This window comes from Zingiber officinale, chromosome 3A (genome assembly GCF_018446385.1).
Source record: "Zingiber officinale cultivar Zhangliang chromosome 3A, Zo_v1.1, whole genome shotgun sequence".
In the NCBI taxonomy this organism is placed as follows: domain Eukaryota; kingdom Viridiplantae; phylum Streptophyta; class Magnoliopsida; order Zingiberales; family Zingiberaceae; genus Zingiber; species Zingiber officinale.
The window spans coordinates 146,777,657-146,796,307 of record NC_055990.1 but is presented as its reverse complement, the minus strand read 5'-3'; the positions used below and the strand labels follow the sequence as shown (position 1 = coordinate 146,796,307).

The 18,651-nt window shown below is 37.9% G+C and overlaps 2 protein-coding genes across 3 annotated transcripts; both read right to left on the bottom strand.

The window, feature by feature from the left end:
* Positions 1–728: 728 nt before the first annotated feature.
* LOC122054109 (60S ribosomal protein L6-2-like) lies at positions 729–2,285 on the bottom strand. The gene is made up of 3 exons (XM_042615936.1): positions 1,882–2,285; positions 1,738–1,800; positions 729–834 (listed from the first exon to the last, which is right to left on the bottom strand). Exons 1-3 carry the CDS (start codon positions 2,136–2,138, stop codon positions 819–821), a joined length of 336 nt encoding a protein of 111 aa, XP_042471870.1. The 5' UTR covers positions 2,139–2,285; the 3' UTR covers positions 729–818.
* Positions 2,286–3,557: 1,272 nt separating this feature from the next.
* Positions 3,558–18,282, bottom strand: LOC122052699 (brefeldin A-inhibited guanine nucleotide-exchange protein 1-like). Of its 2 annotated transcripts, XM_042614369.1 has the most exons (11): positions 17,084–18,282; positions 9,974–10,291; positions 9,474–9,804; positions 8,946–9,368; positions 8,583–8,875; positions 8,230–8,503; positions 6,301–6,797; positions 5,876–6,197; positions 5,398–5,743; positions 4,657–5,306; positions 3,558–4,362 (listed from the first exon to the last, which is right to left on the bottom strand). In XM_042614369.1, the coding sequence occupies exons 1-11, from the start codon at positions 18,085–18,087 to the stop codon at positions 3,751–3,753; spliced, it is 5,070 nt and encodes a 1,689-aa protein (XP_042470303.1). In that variant the 5' UTR covers positions 18,088–18,282; the 3' UTR covers positions 3,558–3,750. The 2 variants fall into 2 exon arrangements, with proteins under 2 accessions (XP_042470303.1, XP_042470304.1); XM_042614370.1 differs by lacking the exon at positions 17,084–18,282 and having other exon boundaries at positions 9,474–9,814; positions 9,974–10,141.
* Positions 18,283–18,651: the final 369 nt, after the last annotated feature.

The following is an 18,651-nucleotide window of genomic DNA, read 5'->3' as shown; positions in this document are numbered from 1 at the left end:
GTATCACCATATTCTTGTAGTGTCTAGTACAATACCTGTACGTATATATTGACGAGATGGAGAGAAGGAAAGGTTTGGATTAACATTGAAGTGAGCTGTGGCACGTGGGCCAATATAGAATGAGGTTGGGAAAAGAAAAAATAAACTAAAATCTATTAAAGCCCAAACTCTAATTTAAAATAAAATAATTTATTCAGTATTTCAGTATATATCGAAATATCAAAAAATAATAATTTGTATAATGATATTGATATCGAAAATTTCGATATGAACCATATATATTAGTATAATATGTATGATATACTAAAATTTTTAATATTTTTTCCCTCCTATGCTCTCGATAAACTATTGGTATACTAAACTGGACCGATTGCCCCAAATTCAATATAATCTAGTTCATCATTTTATAATTCATATAATATGGTCCACGGGTTGGGATGGCAATAACTACACCAACAATTGTAACTGCGTGGTTATTACCTTTTCTCCAATCTAATTCGTAATGCATTTTCCGTTTATTTCATTCTTTATAAATAACCGTGCTTTCTTAATTAAACCCTCAAATAATTATATATTCTGACTAAAGAAACACAGGAAATTAAATTTATAACTTAAAGTCTAGTCAATAACAAAATGTTTAAAACAACAACATCTAAAGAAAAAATATATACATGTGCCAGATTCAAAAAGGAACTACCGTTTAAAAGACTAGTTCATGTGGTTTATCATCAAACTTGTCGACGTTGACTCCAGGGATGTCAATTTTAGTTGAAGTAGCAATCACGTATGATTGGTTAACCCTTCTAAGGGGTACCCCATTAACAGTAAAAGGGCCTATAACATTTAGCATTTGAAAGGAAGTTAGTGATAAGAACAATTGATATATTGATACAGCAATATCTAAGCACACCACATGATCATATCATTTAAAAAATAATATCACATAGTAAAATTGTTACACCAACAAGAGATGATTCAAAATTCTACCTTGAGTGGAAACAAAGATGATATAATTTTAGAATCTTACACATCAACCTGAAACTTGAAATCACAAGTAGTACTCTACTAAATGGTGTTTTCGATTTGAAAAGCTCATTAATGAATAATTCTATGCTACAAAGTCCCTACGGTACAAAACTATAAATTATACTTTACATGTAACAAGAATTGATCAATTTGAGATGAATTAAACAGTGTACCCCCAAAAATCAAAATGGTCATTCTAAATAACAATTGGTTCCAGTTCAATATCAGGAACACCCTGGGGTCAAGTCTAAAAAAAAATTACAAAGATATAAGCAAAACCTACTATTAAATCATTGCCAAAGTATCTCAAAAATGGCAAGCATCAACATTCACTTTTACATCATGGACAACTTACTCGATCAAAATGAAGTAATAAAACCTAAACAGATACAATCGTTACTTTTTATCAATGCAATCCAAAATAATAATACAACTTGTTACGATACCAACATAGATCAGTCAAGCCCTATCCAATGACTAAAACTTTAAAAATGGCATCAAAACTATAGCTGGCTAGTTAACTTTACAACAAAATAATTAGGCCTAACAAAGACCATTTGACAGTGTTTTTCACCTTCGTTCTATATTGAAAATGGCAGTGCCAAGTAGTAGAAATGATTGACGAAATAAACTAAATACCTTAGATTATTCAATTGATGATGGAATGGAATGATTCAAGTTTACTTTCTTAAGGATGAAGAATTGACTTACCAGTAACAAGAAGTAACCCTACCGGCGAGGAGGATGAGAACGGTTCCTGGTGTGATGCTGGATCTATATAACCAAATCAGTGTAAAAATGACTGCATAATGAAATGATAATATCAAGCATCAGGAAATTAGGGAGGGATGGAACCGGAGATTGGCGGGCTTGGGTCTGCGGCGATTGGGCACGGGGGTCTTGACATCGTCGGAGGGGTAGAGCTTGGGGTGCTTCTTGGACGCGGGCTCGGGGGCGGTGGGCTTGGGATCGTGCCGGGGGAAGGTTCCGCCGTGCTTGGCTTTGATTGCCCAGATCCCACGCTTGTGGTACATCTTCGACCGAGAGAACTTCCTGATCCCGCAGATCAGCAGAGGGTTACGGTTGTTGACCCTCGGCTGCGACGGCGCCATCGCGAAGGGGATGAGGAACGAGCGGCAAACTGCGACGGCGCCATCGCGAAGGGGATGACGAGCGAGCGATGGACTGCGACGGCTGATCCCGCTAATAAGAAACAGTTCAAATTTCTTGTCCCCAATATCACCCGTCCCTGTATCCCACACGTCGTTCCAACCCACGGTCGGCGAGGCCCTTAGGGAAGGTGAACCCAAGAGAGTCGCCATCGGCATGATTGGTGGACTGGGATGATGTGTGGGGCACGGGGATAGGTGATATTGGGTACAGTAGATTTGAACTCAATAAGAAGATGGTATGAGTGTCATTTTTAATGGAGGAAGAAAGTACGATGAGAGAGAGTATGATGGGAGATAATGAAGAGAGAGAAAATACGATGAGAAAAAAAATAAAATATATGATGAGAAAATTGAGGAGCTAGAAAGTATGATGAGAGAGAAAGTATCATAATAGAATGAGAAGAGAGAAAGTATGATAACATAAAAAAAAAAAAAGTAGAATCCGGCATCCACGACCCCACACGTTCAGTTCCACTATCATCTGTGAGGAGGTAAATCGGAAAGCTATAGTTGAGAAGAGAAAGTATGATGAAAGAGAATATGGAGAGAGAAAACAATATGAAAGAAAAAATTGAATAAATATATTAACGGTATTTTTGTTCAAAACCTAATTTTCACTCTCATTCCCATCAAAACTCAAGAAAGGAGGTGAGTTTTATTAATACCCAAGCTTTTATGTTTCACTCCAAAATTTTAATTATATTTCCATCAACCAAACACAAAGGTTTGGAAATTAATTTATTTTCTCATTCCCAAACCCCTAATAAATTAAATGTCACCTTAGTGTTTCGGCTGTCTACTGCTATGGATATAAATGGGTCGAGAGAAAATAGGATTTTGTATTTGGGCTTCGGCCCAATAAGAAAATTCAGATGAATGATCCATAAACTCCTATATTGATTTGTGTTATCTTGATGGTCTAGTGGTTAGTATATGAGGTACTGTCAACTTGAAATCTGGAGTCCAAATCTCGACATAACCAAGATAAATATCTCTCACATGTGTCAATCATTATTTCAAGGACTAATAATTATCTATAATTTATTCTCTTTCATTTTAATCTTGAAATAAATTGATAGAGGTACTGAAAATGAGCACATTTATCTTTTACCAATATAAAACTTATATTGGTTCTCATGACTACTGTGCGATAAGGAGTAAGACGGACCGGATTAACTGGATAGCTGGATTATTAAAAAATATATATATACTGATTCCTGCCACTAGCAGAGTTTAAAAGGCTGAACTAATTAAATATTTAGTAATTCAAATTGAACGATATCAAAGTTGAAAAGTAATAAATAAAAGAACAAAAAAAAAACTCACTTGCTACACTACACACAATCATTAACACCTCAATTTGGCAATTGCAATAAGAAAAATGACGTTAGAATACATCACAGTTCATATTTAAAAGATGGCAAAAAAAGCTATGACGCTATAAGTTGTTTATGAACAGTGTGGCATAAACAATGGCTATATCTTCACATAGGCTGAAGGAGCAAACAATAATTAAAGACTATTTAAAAAAAATGAGATAATTATGTGTACATCACATGTTCATTAGCAGTGGTCCTATAGAGGATTGAAAAATATCATGTAGCTCATCCAGCACTTCGTTGGAGTGATGTTCGCAACTTACAAGGCTAACTAAGGACGGAAAAACAATGCGTAAGTTCCTTCGGAATGAATCCTGCCTCAAGCTACGTAAGACTTGCAAGGCCGAGACAAGTAGCGATGTCCGTGCAGCCAGTTCCTCTTTCTTAGCAGTGCCCAAAGGGAGTGTAGAGTGAGCTGTTGGACCAGCATCTGAAGTCTCATCGTTCTGTTGTTGTCCCGCACAGTTCAAGTAGATCTTGAATATTTTTTGGCAAACGAACACCACGAGTGATTCTATTTTCAGTTCGTTTGACAGAACAGGATCTTCAGCAAGTATAGTTTGCAAGAATTTGAGCAGGTTCTCATAGGACTCGTTCTCGAAATGAATGACTGGTGGACCGGGAATCTCCAACAGGGAGCATGCTTTTTGCAGCTTCTGTTGGACGATGGTTTCACTGCTTACTTCGCTTGAATGCGAAGCAATGGATGTAAGTACGTCCAGTAGGATGCTAACATGAGCAGCTGAAAAGCACTTTCGATGAACTTCATAAAGCTTCTTTACAACCTATCAGCAGAAATAATTAAAATTTGTCATCAGGGGAACAACTTGTCAGACTCATTTGATTTTTTTAAAAAAATCACATCATTGATCTAAAAGTTAAATATGATATGCATGTGCAGAAGCTAATTCCATGAGATTCATGATACCAGCAAGGCAACTTGAGAACCTAGCAATTGAGAGCAACTGTTATTATTTGAAAGATTTAACAACATCCTGGCACTAGATATACGTATTGAAGAAAGTGATTATGATAAAAAAAAAACTGGCGAGAACATAGCAATAGAAAAGAAATGGTACCTGTACAATCTGGAGCTGAACACTTATGTGGTTCTTCATTCTGACAATTGCATACGAGGCTGTTTCCATATTAGCCTCTTCCTCATCCTCGTTAATGTATTCGTGATCAGAATATTGATCCACACTATCCGGAATTTCAATGTCTTGCATGATTCTTATGATGCTAGAAAAAACAGGCAGCATTGAAGCAACTGACTTTTTTAAGGGTACCAAAATATCTTTCCATTCTTCTTTGGATAGCTTGCTTCCCAGATGGGCAGTCAAATGGAGTAGGGCAGCCATTCCTGTATTAGCATAATGCTTGTAGGGACTGCTAACAAAACTTGTAACAATACATACAACACTCCCAAGTTGTGAGCGCACAACATTGAAAAATCTGACAAACAGGTCGACTAAGCATTTTGCTGCCAAAGTATCTGTTTCAGATTTGGTAGAATCATCATTTGGAAACTGAGGATCATGAACCAGTAGAACTTGACCAACAGTTATATTCTGTGTATTGCTAAAAATGGGGTAAATCACAGATTTCAGGATATTAATCCAGAACGTCTCAGTAAAGAGGTGACCATGGTCCTTCAGAATATTGAAGAGTACTTCTAGAGCACCTTTTCTGATAGCTGGCCGAGTATCAGACGTCAGCTTGGATAAACCTGAAAAGTTGTTGAATAGTTAGTACAAACTACAGTTTCAATGGTGTAGTGAGAAAAGCACGGAAAGCAAAAGGAAAGGGAAAATGAGTACCTTCTAGTAAAGGAAACCAAAAGAAAGCATGATCATCTTTTTCAGTCAAATTGCCATCCGAACCATCCCCATTTCCTAAATGACCCTCAGAATTGTTGTCGTAGCAGACAAGACCACCGTCTGCCAGTTTAACAGCACAGAATCGGAGGAATGCAATAGCGTTGAGGCTTGCATCATTATTGAATCTGCTATTTGTAAATGCAATCAAGCACTTAACACAGTCAGTGAATGTTGTGGTCTCTGTCTCAGTAATGTAAGGAAAATAATCTCGAACTATTTTCTCTATTGTCTCAAAAGCTAACAGCACGATACTCTTACGTACATCTGAGGCAGCAGTTGTGAAAACCTGAACATAAGCGAGGCTTTAATGTCAGATGTACATAAGTAAATTTAAAAAGTTTTAGCCTAATATCTCACCATGAAGGCAAATTGGAAAAAGAAAATTGGAAGGTGAAAAAACAGTAAAAATCTAGCATACCAAGAAAACACTTTTCCACCCTGACTTCACATGATTAACACGACTCAAAACCATCTGAGAAACACATCGAACAATGAGCTCACGAATTTCAGCCGAATCACTTTTCTGCATGACAACCACAAAAGGTTTCAAGAATTCATTCTGGAAATTATAATTAGCAAGCTCTTCACGCTCCAAGAATTTCATAGCCAATTGCCTTAATGCATCCATTACAAAGATTGCAACCGAGAGATTTTCTGATAATCCAACTGAAACAAAAAATTCAGAAAGAACATTCCAGATGCAGGACCAAACCAAACGGATTCGATTCATATTGTAATGTCTGCATAGGCAAAGGTGACGCCATATTATACAGTTTGTAATCTTGTTAAGAAAAAATATTGTATTCACAGATATTTTCTAAACAACCATTAAAAGAATCTTACGCTATTTCAACTATTTTTGTGAGGCTGAAAACACGTGGATCAGTCGGAGATTGCAGTTCTGTCATAGAAACCTTGCACAGGGCCCTTACAAAAGCTACAATTGCATCACTATTCAATCTTTGGCTATGAGCAAATATATGGTTTAACTCAAAAGTACCAATCTGGTCCAACAGATTTAAATTGGAAATGAAGTTATTAATCTGATCCGGAGTAACTAAAGCTGAAGCCGTATTTCCCATAGATGCACTATCATAAGAACCCCCTCGAACCACTGCCATTACTGCTGGATTTTGAAGAGCATTTCCTTTCTTCTTCACGAATGTTGTTTTCTGTGCTCTGTCTTCTGCTTCATTAAGTGGTGCTACAAAAAATGAAGCATCAGGTGGTGCACCCTCTCCTAGCAGCTGTAAATGCTCGAACCGTGAAAGACATGTAAATATATGATCCCAGGATTCTTGCAGATAATTACCATCTTCAATGGCAATTGATATTATAGCCTGTTGACAAAGAAACATACTAAAACACTCATTTTTTTAACAATTGAGACATACTGATTTTACCAAAGTATGCAGAATGGTTTAAGAGATTCAAACAATACAAGCATCCAGACCTTCAAATCTAGATTTGATTTATATATTTGTGTCATGCAGTAAATGTGGTAAAAAGGAAGATTGTCAATTAAGTGCAAAGAAAAAAATCCTGAAGGAAAAAGAATGAATCTACCACGAATTTTTCCTAAGAACAATACCAGTATTCATGCAGCTATATATTTTACTTTACTAGTTGATGGCAGATATTTTTTGTCGATGGACTATCAACTGTTGAACTAAGCATTGGAGTATGAATATAATTAGCTTTACTATGAAATGAAAAAACTAAAATGAATAGGAGTGCCAGCCGTGCAACCCAAGATTCGAAAGATTGCACTTGGTCTTCAGAATGATTTTTACTTGATCTGGTTTCCACCATATACCATGTGACAGAAGTAAGAGATAAATGCAGCTATCAAAGCCAAAAGCACATATATCTGGATTTAATTAGATTCATTGTTGACAATGCAAATAAGAATTAATTTTCTCCTTAATTGAGGTTTAACAAGGCAGGAGAAAAATATGCCTTTTCTAGGCTGTTTAGTCCATCTTGCAGCTTAATCATTGTGATTTATTCTATTTTTATTCATGTCATACCTTTTCAGTTTAATGTTCAAAATCCATTAGTAGACATCCACCAATTAAAAGCAAGCTCAATGAGTGATTTAACAAGCAGTCTTTAGCAAAACCAACAAGGTCATTTGCATACATATGTTCATTTATAATAATCAAGCCAGAGTATCTATGAGGCTATGGAATACCTTATTGCCAATTCACCAGAACACTACACACACACACACACACACACACACACACACACACACACACACACACACACACACAAACACAAAGACATTTGGAACAAAGTCAGAGGAGATGAGCTATCAGACAGCCGATCATTGTACTCAACCTTCTGATTATTGATACAAAACCAGTACTGGTTCCATACCCACCCGAGCCACTGTGAGATGAGGCTTGTGGTCTTTGAAATGTTGGTATGTGAGTAAATGCAAAAAAACTGCATGACTGAAAGTTGTTCATGTATGTTCATTGAAAGGAGATAAGATTCTCTGCTTACAATTTTTAATTCAACGGCTAAGAGAATTCAATTTTTTTACTTTTAATCTGTTTTATTGGATCTCTGTAGCCAAGCATAAAAAAAATAATAAATTCTGGTCACCAAGTTGAGAGATGCATTATATCAAACAGAATTGTAGAGGATGAAAAGGAAATTTATGGAAATATCAGCATTATTACTATCAGCTCCCAGTAAATGACCTTTGACAATTATTTTCAAGATAACATAGTTTACCAATGGATTTATACTTAAAGTATTCACCTTAACAGCATCAACATTCTTCTGCTTCATATCAGCAGCACAATGAAGGTATGTGAATTTGGCAACAGATGTAACAAAAGCATCTCTTTGTGTCTGCATAAGCATCACTGAAGTGACATGAACTGCATATCGGAAACCTTGTAAACACTGTGCTGTGGCAGACTTGTCATCACTTTGGTCAAGTGTCATACTGAAAGCAGCCATCATGGGAGCCCAACAAGCCTCCATCATAAATCTTAGGATTGCAGTATCCGTGACAGTATAGAACATAGACCTAATCACCAATCAAATAAGCATAAACGAAAAACAGAATATTATATAAAAATAATCTGAGATTCAATTAGCTTTCTTACTCTGATTTTCCAGTCTTTGCTCTAAATTGCCCTTGGATGTGCTTGATTAGTTGATCACTTGCACCTAATGCCTTCTCTTCATATTGTTTCCAATTGACCAAATTGAAAATGTTGTCAAACCCCAAAAGCTTGTTGATGCTGCTCGTCTGTTTATTTTGTGGAGCAGAAACATCAGCACTGATTTTTATTTCACTTTTCACAATTTGATCATACAAAGAACCAAGGTATTCTTCTGGTAAATCCTTTCCATCATTTATTCCTCGATTGTTGCGAATAAACTCAGCTTTTGACATCTGTTAATATAATGAGACACATTTTAGAGTAGCTGCATTTAACTTCCAAAGAACATCATCAGTAATATACCTTATCTTTAACCATGCTGTTGTGTGCATCAGTGTTCAACATAATCACAGAATAAGCAAGAACATATGCTGTATCTGCACTGGTGAAAGAACTTGGACTGCATTTACAGTATCGTTCTGCAAACTTTTCCATTATGCGATCAATCTTCTGTGCTTCTCCAGGCAATCTGAAACCTCTTAAGAAGAACCTAATAGCTTCGCCAAAATTCATATTCTCAAAATTTATTGAGTCAACATAAGCATGCATGACTTTCAGAGGGAACTCTTCCCTTTCACCCAAGTAGTCTCCGATCATAGCTGCATTTAGACCAGAAGCATTCTTCAAGAACGAAGCTACTTCTTCTGGAGATGCACCTATTTTCTTGGTTTTGATTAGAAAATCAATTCCCTTTGAAGGTTTTTTATTAAACAATGCAACACCTTTCTGCAAACATAAGCCCAACACTAATCACTAATAGTTCACAAAACAAACTAACATAAGCTAAAGAAAGAGCATCATGTGTCCTTGCAGAAAAAGAAAAATCTTCACCTGAAACTCCAACTTATATGCCCTGCGTTGTTCCAATGAAGCAGCATCAGAGAACTCATGGTTTGCATCCAAATGCAGATCATAGTCAGTCACACCTCCTTCTTCACCATTCAAAGAGGCAAGGTTATCTGAAGAATGCTTATTTATATGTCTCTCTGGAGCAAAATCACCCAATTTCAGCTGCTGGTCCATCCACACACCCATTGACTTAATGATACAATTGAGGCACTTCACTGATTCAATCTGTAATGTGGTATCCTGAGCTGGGGATAGTGATGTCACTGACCCGGTGGGGACACCTAGAGCAGTCTTTAGCAGACCATTAACAACCCTGCAATTATCTGATGGAATTAAAAGTGAATTCATAGAAGAAGATGTCATCATCATACAACTTCACTTTACCAATCATATTTCTGTTACCAGATAAAGGAACAGGTTTAGGATCTTCGCTTATAAAAAGAGCAAAGCTTTATAAGTGTTGAATTATATGTATGATATACCTTTCAAAAATATTTGGCGCATTCACATCACAATCATAGTTCACAAAAATGTCAACCATAACCTGTGGGTCCTGGCAGATCTTTTCCAATAGGTTGAGAACTGTCATTTTCTGCAAAAAGCTAGGCTGAAGAACATTCTCAACGATTCGCAGGACAAGCATTGGAAAGAAAACTCCAACTTCCTCCTTCAGCCCTGATCTAAATTTCGACATTAAACCCATAAAAATAGAGCAAAGAAGCTGAAAAATAGTCATCATTGATAGGGCACTGTTCTTCAATAACGATAAGCAAAGGTATTGTTTGATTGCTCCAAGAAACCTACATAAAACATGAATCTGAACTTTTAATCAAAATCAAATTACAGAATAAAGGAAAAATTTGACAAAAAAAAAAAATCCCATAAAACTGTTAGCTTGAGATTGAATTAGTGGCAGACCTCTATTTGCTATTGTTTCCTCAAAGCTTATAGTTATAGACTATCTTGCAACAGAAAAATAGATTATACACTGGAACTGCATATGAGAAATCCGAGAACCCTTTGTCATGCTTATTTTTCAATAGTTCTTCAAACAGATTCATGAGATTAATTTAGTGATAGGCTTGATCTTGTATACAATATACATTATTTCAAAATAATGCAGATTAAGTTCAACTTTACTTGGAAAATATTTATATAAATAAATAATCAAAATTATATCATACTAAAGTAACTAAAGGAGGAATACTTGGAAATCCATTAAAAACAATCCTAAGGGAAGCCCACAAGATGATGACAGCAAGAACAATATCAAACAGATACCTTAAAAGTGCCCACTTCGTTGGACAGGCACAAGTAGGTTTCAAGCAAAACTCAGAATTTTACATACGGAGATCCTTATTAGATATCATCATGGTAGACTTTATGACAACATCAATAAATACATTAGCCACAATCCTTTCAAATGCATGGTAAAATTTTCCATCTTTTATTGTTAACAATTGATTTAGGTGGCGTTTGGTTTAGGGGTTTGGGAATCAAGGAATGGAATAATAAAAATACATGGTGTTTGGTTAATAGGTTTGGGAATAAATATTTTGGAATCATTCCTAAATAATTTGGAATGGACAAAACCCAATGAAATAGGTAAGTTTAGAATTCATTCCCATTCGGGCGGCTTTTGTTTTCCTGATAAAAGTTTTTTTTTTTTTTGCGTTTTGTTTTTTTGCCCTAAACCCGACTTCGTGTGACAACAACGTCCCCGACTTCGTGTGACAACAACATCCTCTCTGGCGCAAGTCATTGTAGGTTCTTCGAGTGCGTCCGCCGCTGCCTCCTCTTTGACCTCGTCTTCCTCCCCTGCCGCCACACTCCACAGCAAGCTAGGAAGCTCAAGGTAATCCTTAACCCTAAATCCTTTGATGAATTGCTTGTTGTTTGTTTTGCTGTTTTTTTTTTTGAATTATTGATTCATTACCCGTGAATCTTGTCGCCTTGAGGAAAGTTTTGTTCCTTATGGATTGTGTTGAGTTTACCTGATTGATCGTAGTTAGTGCGTAGATATTGTATCAAAGAATTTCTAGATGATTCTTCATTTCCTTGTGGACAATCAACTCTCAGATGCCTTTTACTCAATTTGTCGAATCAATTCACTACAGAAAAAGGGTCTTTGGATATTTGTTCGAAGCAATTTCAGATAAGATGATTATCAGCACGAGTTATTTACTTCCTTTTTAAATGCCTCATTGTGTCAGGAGGCATGAAGTTTTTTCCTTTAATTGTGTGTTAGTACTGAATTATTAGTGTTGACATTCGGATCTGGAATTTATCCATCATCCAAACTATAGAAAATGATATATTGGTTGATAATGAAATTTGAAATTGTTTCTTGGAGGTTCTTGTTACCTATATTCGGTGGACTCACGTAAATAAGAGTTTTGTGTCCTGAGTTATAGTAACTTGTGTCATTGAAATATGAGAGGAATGTGGTGTTGAGATGTGATCATATGCTTGAGTTACTATTTTATTCGGCTTGGGATAAAATTTTTGTGATAATGCTGAAGGTCCTTATCCAAAATCATTATAAAAGTAGGAATTTTTATCCCTTCTTGCATTCTCAGTGTTAATTGGTTGTTGTGTAATTTCTAAAGGTTTCTATTTGAGTTTTGATCTTGCTTGGTCCTTGGACTGTTTTTCTTCAGCTTTTCATTTTTTTTCCATTTGCAGGTCATCTCCTTCATATCTGTTGACCATGACAATCTGTACAGTCCGTTGACCATAAATTTTAAAGGGACTTCTGTTTTCTGCGCTTCAGCGCTGTACGAGGCTTCTCCGCCTGAAGGAGTTTTTAGTGAGTTTAATCTTCCTTGGATTAACAACCACATCGATTGTAACCAAGTAAATCCTTGTGCCTCGCTTTTTCTTTATGCGTTTAATTTATCGGCTTACTTTATATATACAAGTGTTAGCTTAAAAAATTCGAGGAAGGGTTGTTTTGTTTTTTTTTTACAGGGATATCCAACAACCCCCCTTCTAGCCGGTCGCAACATTCCTACAAGTGGTATCAGAGCTGAGACGCTTCAAGAAGGACTAACCACCGTCTGAAGCAACAAAACGATGGCTGGAGCTAGCGACTACCCACCAGCATTCAAGGGGGAGTTTGCCGTTTGGAAACAAAAAATGGAGGTATATCTAAACTCAGATATTGGTATTTTTCTAATAATGAAATCTGGTTATGAAGCACCAAAGATAACGAATGGAGAAGAACTCGATCTACGCCTTTGGAACAAGAAACAACGTGACGAGTCAATGGCAAACGGTCGGGCAGAATTTCACATTCTAACCGTAATACCAAATGAAGATCTCAATAGAGTTGGCGAATACAAAAGCGCAAAAGAACTTTAGGAAAAGTTCTTGAAGATTTATGAAGAATCAAAAGAAGCCAAATCCAAGACTAAAGAAATTGCCGAAACAACAATCATAGCAGAAGACCCACCTAAAGATGAAGAAAGCTCAACCGAGATGAGCATCGAGACAAGGGGAGAGTCTTCAGAAGAAAGTAATTTAACAGGGGGAGAACCAACGACCGATGAGGTAAGTAAGGTATGGCCTCTACCCTCAGAACAACTGGTTAATTCAATAGAAAAATTGCCTGGAGATTATTATGATTTAAAAATTGAATTATCGAATAATTCATTAGAAAAGTTGCCCGAAGATTTTTGTGATTTAAAAATTGAATTATCGAAAGAGTGTTTCGGTTTACCAATTATCTTGAAAGATTCTTACGAATTAAAAAATATTTTGATAAAAGAATTTTGCAAGTTAGAAAATATTTTGATAAAAGAATTTTGCAAGTTAGAAATTTTGCCGAAAGACTTTTGTGAATTACAAAATATTTTGTCGACAGATTTTTGCAAATTAGAATTTATGACAAACTACTTCTGCGAATTACAAAATATTCTTCTGAAAGAATTTTGCAAAGTAAAGACATTGCCGAAAGAATTTTTACAAATTATACTGTCGAAAAATTCTAATAAATTAGAATTTATACTATTAAAATATCTTTGCAAATTAGGAATTCAAAATACAATAGAAAATGACATGTTACAATTTATACAAATTTCTACATGTTCAAATTTTCTTACTTCAAAGTTAAGAAATTATGATAAATTAAAATGGAAATTTAAAATTTTCTGATAAAAGCATTAGAATAAAATAAATAAATGCATAGGAATTTTTTTTTATGTTATCAATTGTCTTAAAGTTTTTCTTGCATAAAGTTTTGAGCTCAGAAAGATTTTTTCTTGATAGCGAAAATTAAGAAATTTTTTCATAAGTTATTTTTGACTTAGAAATTTTTCCTTGACTTGGAAATATTTTGTCTGAAAATCATTGAAATAGATTTTTATAAGTTTCTAAGTGTCAACCTTTAGACTTTTCTTACAACCCCAATTTTTTATGTGATCAAAGGGGAAGAAGAAAAAGTATAAGTCTAGGGGGAGGTAGAAAAATTGAAAATTAGAAATTTTGAAATTTAATTTCTCTATCTTGTTGCACGTTATTGAAAATTGAAAATTGAAAATTGTTTAATTCTTCATATTTATTTTTGACCCTAGCTTAACTTGGGTTGATCACATCAAAAAGGGGGAGATTGTTGGAACCCCAAGGTTGTTTTGGTGTGATCAACAAGTTAAGTTAGATCCTGTGTGTTTCTAACCTTGTGTCTAAGTGTGCATGAGCTTAGGAGCACAGGTACTCGAGCGGAAGACGCAGCTAGCGAGAAGGACGGCACGCGGTGCGTCCGAGGGACGAGGTGCTGCGGAAGAGTACCCCAGTGGACGAGAAGGAAGAGTGGGGTGGTTCCGAGGGACGAAAGTCGGAGCGGAAGATTGCTCGGGGAGCAAGAGACGCAGCTAGCGAGAAGGTCGGCACGGGGTGCGACCGAAGGACGAAGACTGCGGATGAGTATGCTAGTGGACGAGAAGGAAACACGCGACGATTCCGAGGGACGAGAAGCCGGAGCGGAAGGCTGCTCGAGAAGACCGGAACTTGGGTTTGGGTGAGCCCTTTTCCGGATGGCAGAGATCACCCAAGCGAGCGGATCCGGAGCAGAAGAACCGGACCGAGGCGGGACTGAACCAGAGAAGAGGTCCCGGACGAAAAAGTCAACATCTGTTGACTTTGGGCTCCGGGGCGCCCGGAGTAGTCCGGGGCGCCCGAAACCCTTCCGGGCGCCCGGATCAGACTTTTGACCAGGATTGAGATTTGACTCGATCTGATCGTTGGAGGATAAAGTTTATCCCCCCGGGCGCCCGGAACCCCTTCGGGGCACCCCGACCAAGGCTATAAATATAGCCTTGGTCCAGAAGCTTTTAAAACGAACTCTGAATTGTAATTCCAACGCTTGTAAGCTTTAGTCTAGAGTTGAGCTTCTGTTTTCTGCGCTTCAACGCTGTATAAGGCTTCTCCGCCTAAAGGAGGTTTTAGTGAGCTTAATCTTCGTTGGATTAACAACCACATCGGTTGTAACCAAGTAAATCCTTGTGCCTCGCTTTTTCTTTATGCGTTTAATTTATCGGCTTACTTTATATATACAAGTGTTAGCTTAAAGAGTTCAAGGAAAGGTTGTTTTGTTTTTTATTTTACAGGGATATCCAACAACCCCCCTTCTAGCCGGCCGCAACGTTCTTATAGTTTTCACCGGTTCAAGTCACCGACATAGCCTTTTCTAATGCAGCTAAGGTTGTGTACCATAGATCCTTCCCTAGGAGACCCGACATTGGTGGGAGCTTCATGCACTGGACTGTCCTTTTTTAATTATTTCAAATTTATTCTTCCAAAATTCTAGTCAATTAACAAAATATCACATGTAAATAACATGCATAATAAAGGTGTGTCTAAAACATTAGTAATATGTTTATATAGTTGAAATTGATTAGCTAACCACTTATCCACATAATGAAGTTGTCGGGAAAGGAACCAATTTATATTTATATATTGGAATTGCCTTCGGGCACCAAATTGAGTTGTGGGTTCTTCTCTCAGATCGCGTCGTCTCCTTCCTTTGGTTAGTACTGAAGTGGAGACATGACTTGTGGCTTTGTAAAGTCATCTTGAAGGTATCTCAGCGTGGATACGAATAGAGGCAAGTCTCGTAAGACTTGCTAGTTGATGTTGTTTCTGTTAAACGCCATCTTATTCTACGATTATGTCTACACATGTATGTTTTTGTGGATGTATGCGATGCATGTTGTAATAATTTAGGAAATTATTATGCTCCTGTGTGTTTTTCGAAAATATATTTTTGTACGCGCATAGAGACACCAACAGATAGAGCCTCCTAACTCTAATGCACCTTCACACCCATCATGCCTTAGAGTACGACCTTATTTTAAAATTTGAGACTGTAGGATTGAAACCCTAGATATCATGTTAAAACCTGAGAGAGTGCCCAATCCAACCCATAATGCCAAGACACTTAAATGTCTTGGAATTAAAGTATATTTAAGAACCATTTTTTCAGAATATAAGTCTAAAAGAGGGGAGTTTTCTTCTCCAAGCCACTTTCTCCTTTGACATGCCCCTTCAAGTTCAGCATCATTTTTAGAGGTGAGGGTCTGGCTATAACAGCATGTTGAAATTGATTGGCTGATCTCAAAAGCTCAAACTATTCAAAAAGAAACCGCACTTATTCATGTGGGACCAATGGGCATGGAGCCTCCCTGCTTTAACACATACGACACTAATCTTAAGAGAAGAGATAAGAAATTCTAATTAACCAATAATGTATATTTAAAGGTATTAGAAATTCGGCAATATACTTCCATTAAGTATAACAATAATGTTCACTATAAGCCTTTTGTCATATTCTAAACAACCACTAGATACTGATGCCAATTCTAAAACCAAATACCGCATTAATATGATTTTTTATCTAGAAAGTAGTTCTCTATTAGTTAAAAACATTACATCCATAACTGGAATCAGAGGACAATATTTTCATGGGTGGAGTTTGCAGCTAACCTTCCCTCTATACGCACATGGAATCATAAACTAATCAAAACATTCAACATTTTCCCTCTCTATACATATGAACTATAATCTCATACAAACATTCCATTACCATAGTCCTAAGTACATTCAGCCCATGGAGGATAGGACTCCATTATTCCAAATTTCATTCTATTTGTTCTCCATTAGGTTTAAATGAGTAGCTTAGTGATCCCTGACATTGGCTTCCTTATGCATCCATCAGGAATGCACAACAAAACTGGGATGAATAATTCTATACTAAAGCTTAGTGGACTTTTTGTTTCTACTAGAATATTTAGTAATCCAGGCTCACCTTGTGGTTGATACTCTCAGTTCATTTAATGTGCCCCAACAAGATTATGAGTGACTAAAAGACTGTTTTTTATACAAAAAAGAATTATCCAATTAATCTGTTTGAATCACTTTTCTGTTGCAACTTCGAATTGATAATCCAATATTTCAGATGGTCACATAGTGGCAGTTAATGCTATGCATAGAATTATGGCATGAATAAGAACCCAACAAAACAAACTTTAATTATGATTATATGGTGTATCAGTGGCAGAAAGTTGGAAGGAAAATATGGGACGAAAAACACTTGCCTCTCATTTGCCCGCCAAAGAGGCCCAGCATTTTCTATTCCTATCTTTAGAAGCTCCAGTGACAAAACCTTCCCCCTCATCAAGAGAGGGTCCTCAGGATTCTCTTGTGCCGAGAACTTCATTGAGAGCTTGCACAAGTTTCTGAAAAGAAACAATCCATCCTCTCTGATCTTGCTCAGTCCACCGCCATTTGCAGCAGCTTCTTCCTCTGAATCCGGCGGCATCAAACCCTCCTCCTTGTTTGATTTAGAAGGCAGAGGGTCTGCGTCGCTTCCCGCCATTACCTCGTTAATAAAATTCTGCGCAGACTGCACCAGAGTTGAATCATTCAAGTTCCTATCGGAGAGATCCATCATGTCGGCAATGGAGACTATTCGGGTCCTGACATCCGTGGAATCAGCCTCCGTCCTAGCAAAAACGATAACGACGATCTGAGCCAGTACCAACTTGGCACACAGCTGATTGGCTCCGCTCTGGCTGCCAAGGTACACATTGTAGCAGCTCCGGATGATCTGGGCCAAGCATTCGTCGCGGATCAGCACGAAGGGTGAGCGGGCGGAAGCAATAAGGACCCTGAGCATCGCGAGTTCGAGGACCTCATCGCCGATCCCTCCGCAGCTGCAGACTGAAGCGAGGAGTCGAGAGGCGGAGGAGCCGGGGGCATCGTCGCCGTCGGCTGGGAGGTTGATGTCGCCGCGGAAGAGACCGTGCGAGAAGAGCTTCTGGGCGCACTCGAGGGCGGTATCGGCGACCTTGGGGTAGGCGGAGTCAATGGCGAGGACGAGGGGGTGGAGGACAGAGTCGGCGTCGGAAGGAGGGATGCCGAGGAGGACGGAGGGGTCGGGGGAGTCGGGGAGGGAGTCTAGGCGATCTAGGGCGGACTTGCAGACAGCGACGAGGTTGGCGTGCTTGCGCCAGGCGGCGTTCTTGATGATCTTGTCGAGGGCGGGGCCGAGGACGCGGCCGGAGCGGGAGGTCCCGCCGAGAGGCTGGAAGGAGGTCATGGCGATGGGATCAGATTGGAGGAGACATTGGGAGGAGAAGATGAGGGAGGAGGATCGCCGGATCGAATCGGGAAAAGATGGCCACCGCCGAGATGGATGGCATCGGAAGAAATGAACGAGTCAGCGAAAGGAAAAGGGTCGGAAAATTCGAGTTGGGCCCTTCAGCTATTTTTGCTCATGGATTTTAAAGCTCTCTCCGCCCTGTTTACTTCGCTGGTTTGAGAATGAAGGAACGGATCCATCATTCATCGCTCCATCGAGCGATTTTGCTCCAAAGTTGATGCCCTCCTATAATCAAGGTTAAAGGACTTTTTTTTGTTTGGCTCTGTTCCTCCGAGAGATGGAAAGGGAAAAGAAAGAAATTTATGGTGAAAAAAAAAATCATAGGAAATGGTAAAAGAAAGGACAGAAAAAAACAAAATTTATAAGGGGAGAGAAAAGAAAAATCTTTTTGTAAGGAAGGTAAAGAAGAGAAAAGAGATCGAAAAGAATATTAAAAAAAATCACGGGGTGTCATCCTCAATTTACTTGTCGCAGTCTTCTTTCCGTCACCATCGCCTATTC

Excerpts from the sequence above, each read along its gene's own strand:
- LOC122052699 (XM_042614369.1), bottom strand. The coding sequence starts at position 18,087 with ATGACCTCCTTCCAGCCTCTCGGCGGGACCTCCCGCTCCGGCCGCGTC. Across the intron at positions 8,876-8,945 it reads ACAGCATGGTTAAAGATAAG|ATGTCAAAAGCTGAGTTTAT; the intron begins GTATATTACTGA and ends TTATATTAACAG. Across the intron at positions 5,307-5,397 it reads TTGGTTTCCTTTACTAGAAG|GTTTATCCAAGCTGACGTCT; the intron begins GTACTCATTTTC and ends ACAACTTTTCAG.
- LOC122054109 (XM_042615936.1), bottom strand. The coding sequence starts at position 2,138 with ATGGCGCCGTCGCAGCCGAGGGTCAACAACCGTAACCCTCTGCTGATC. Across the intron at positions 1,801-1,881 it reads CCCAAGCCCGCCAATCTCCG|ATCCAGCATCACACCAGGAA; the intron begins GTTCCATCCCTC and ends TTGGTTATATAG.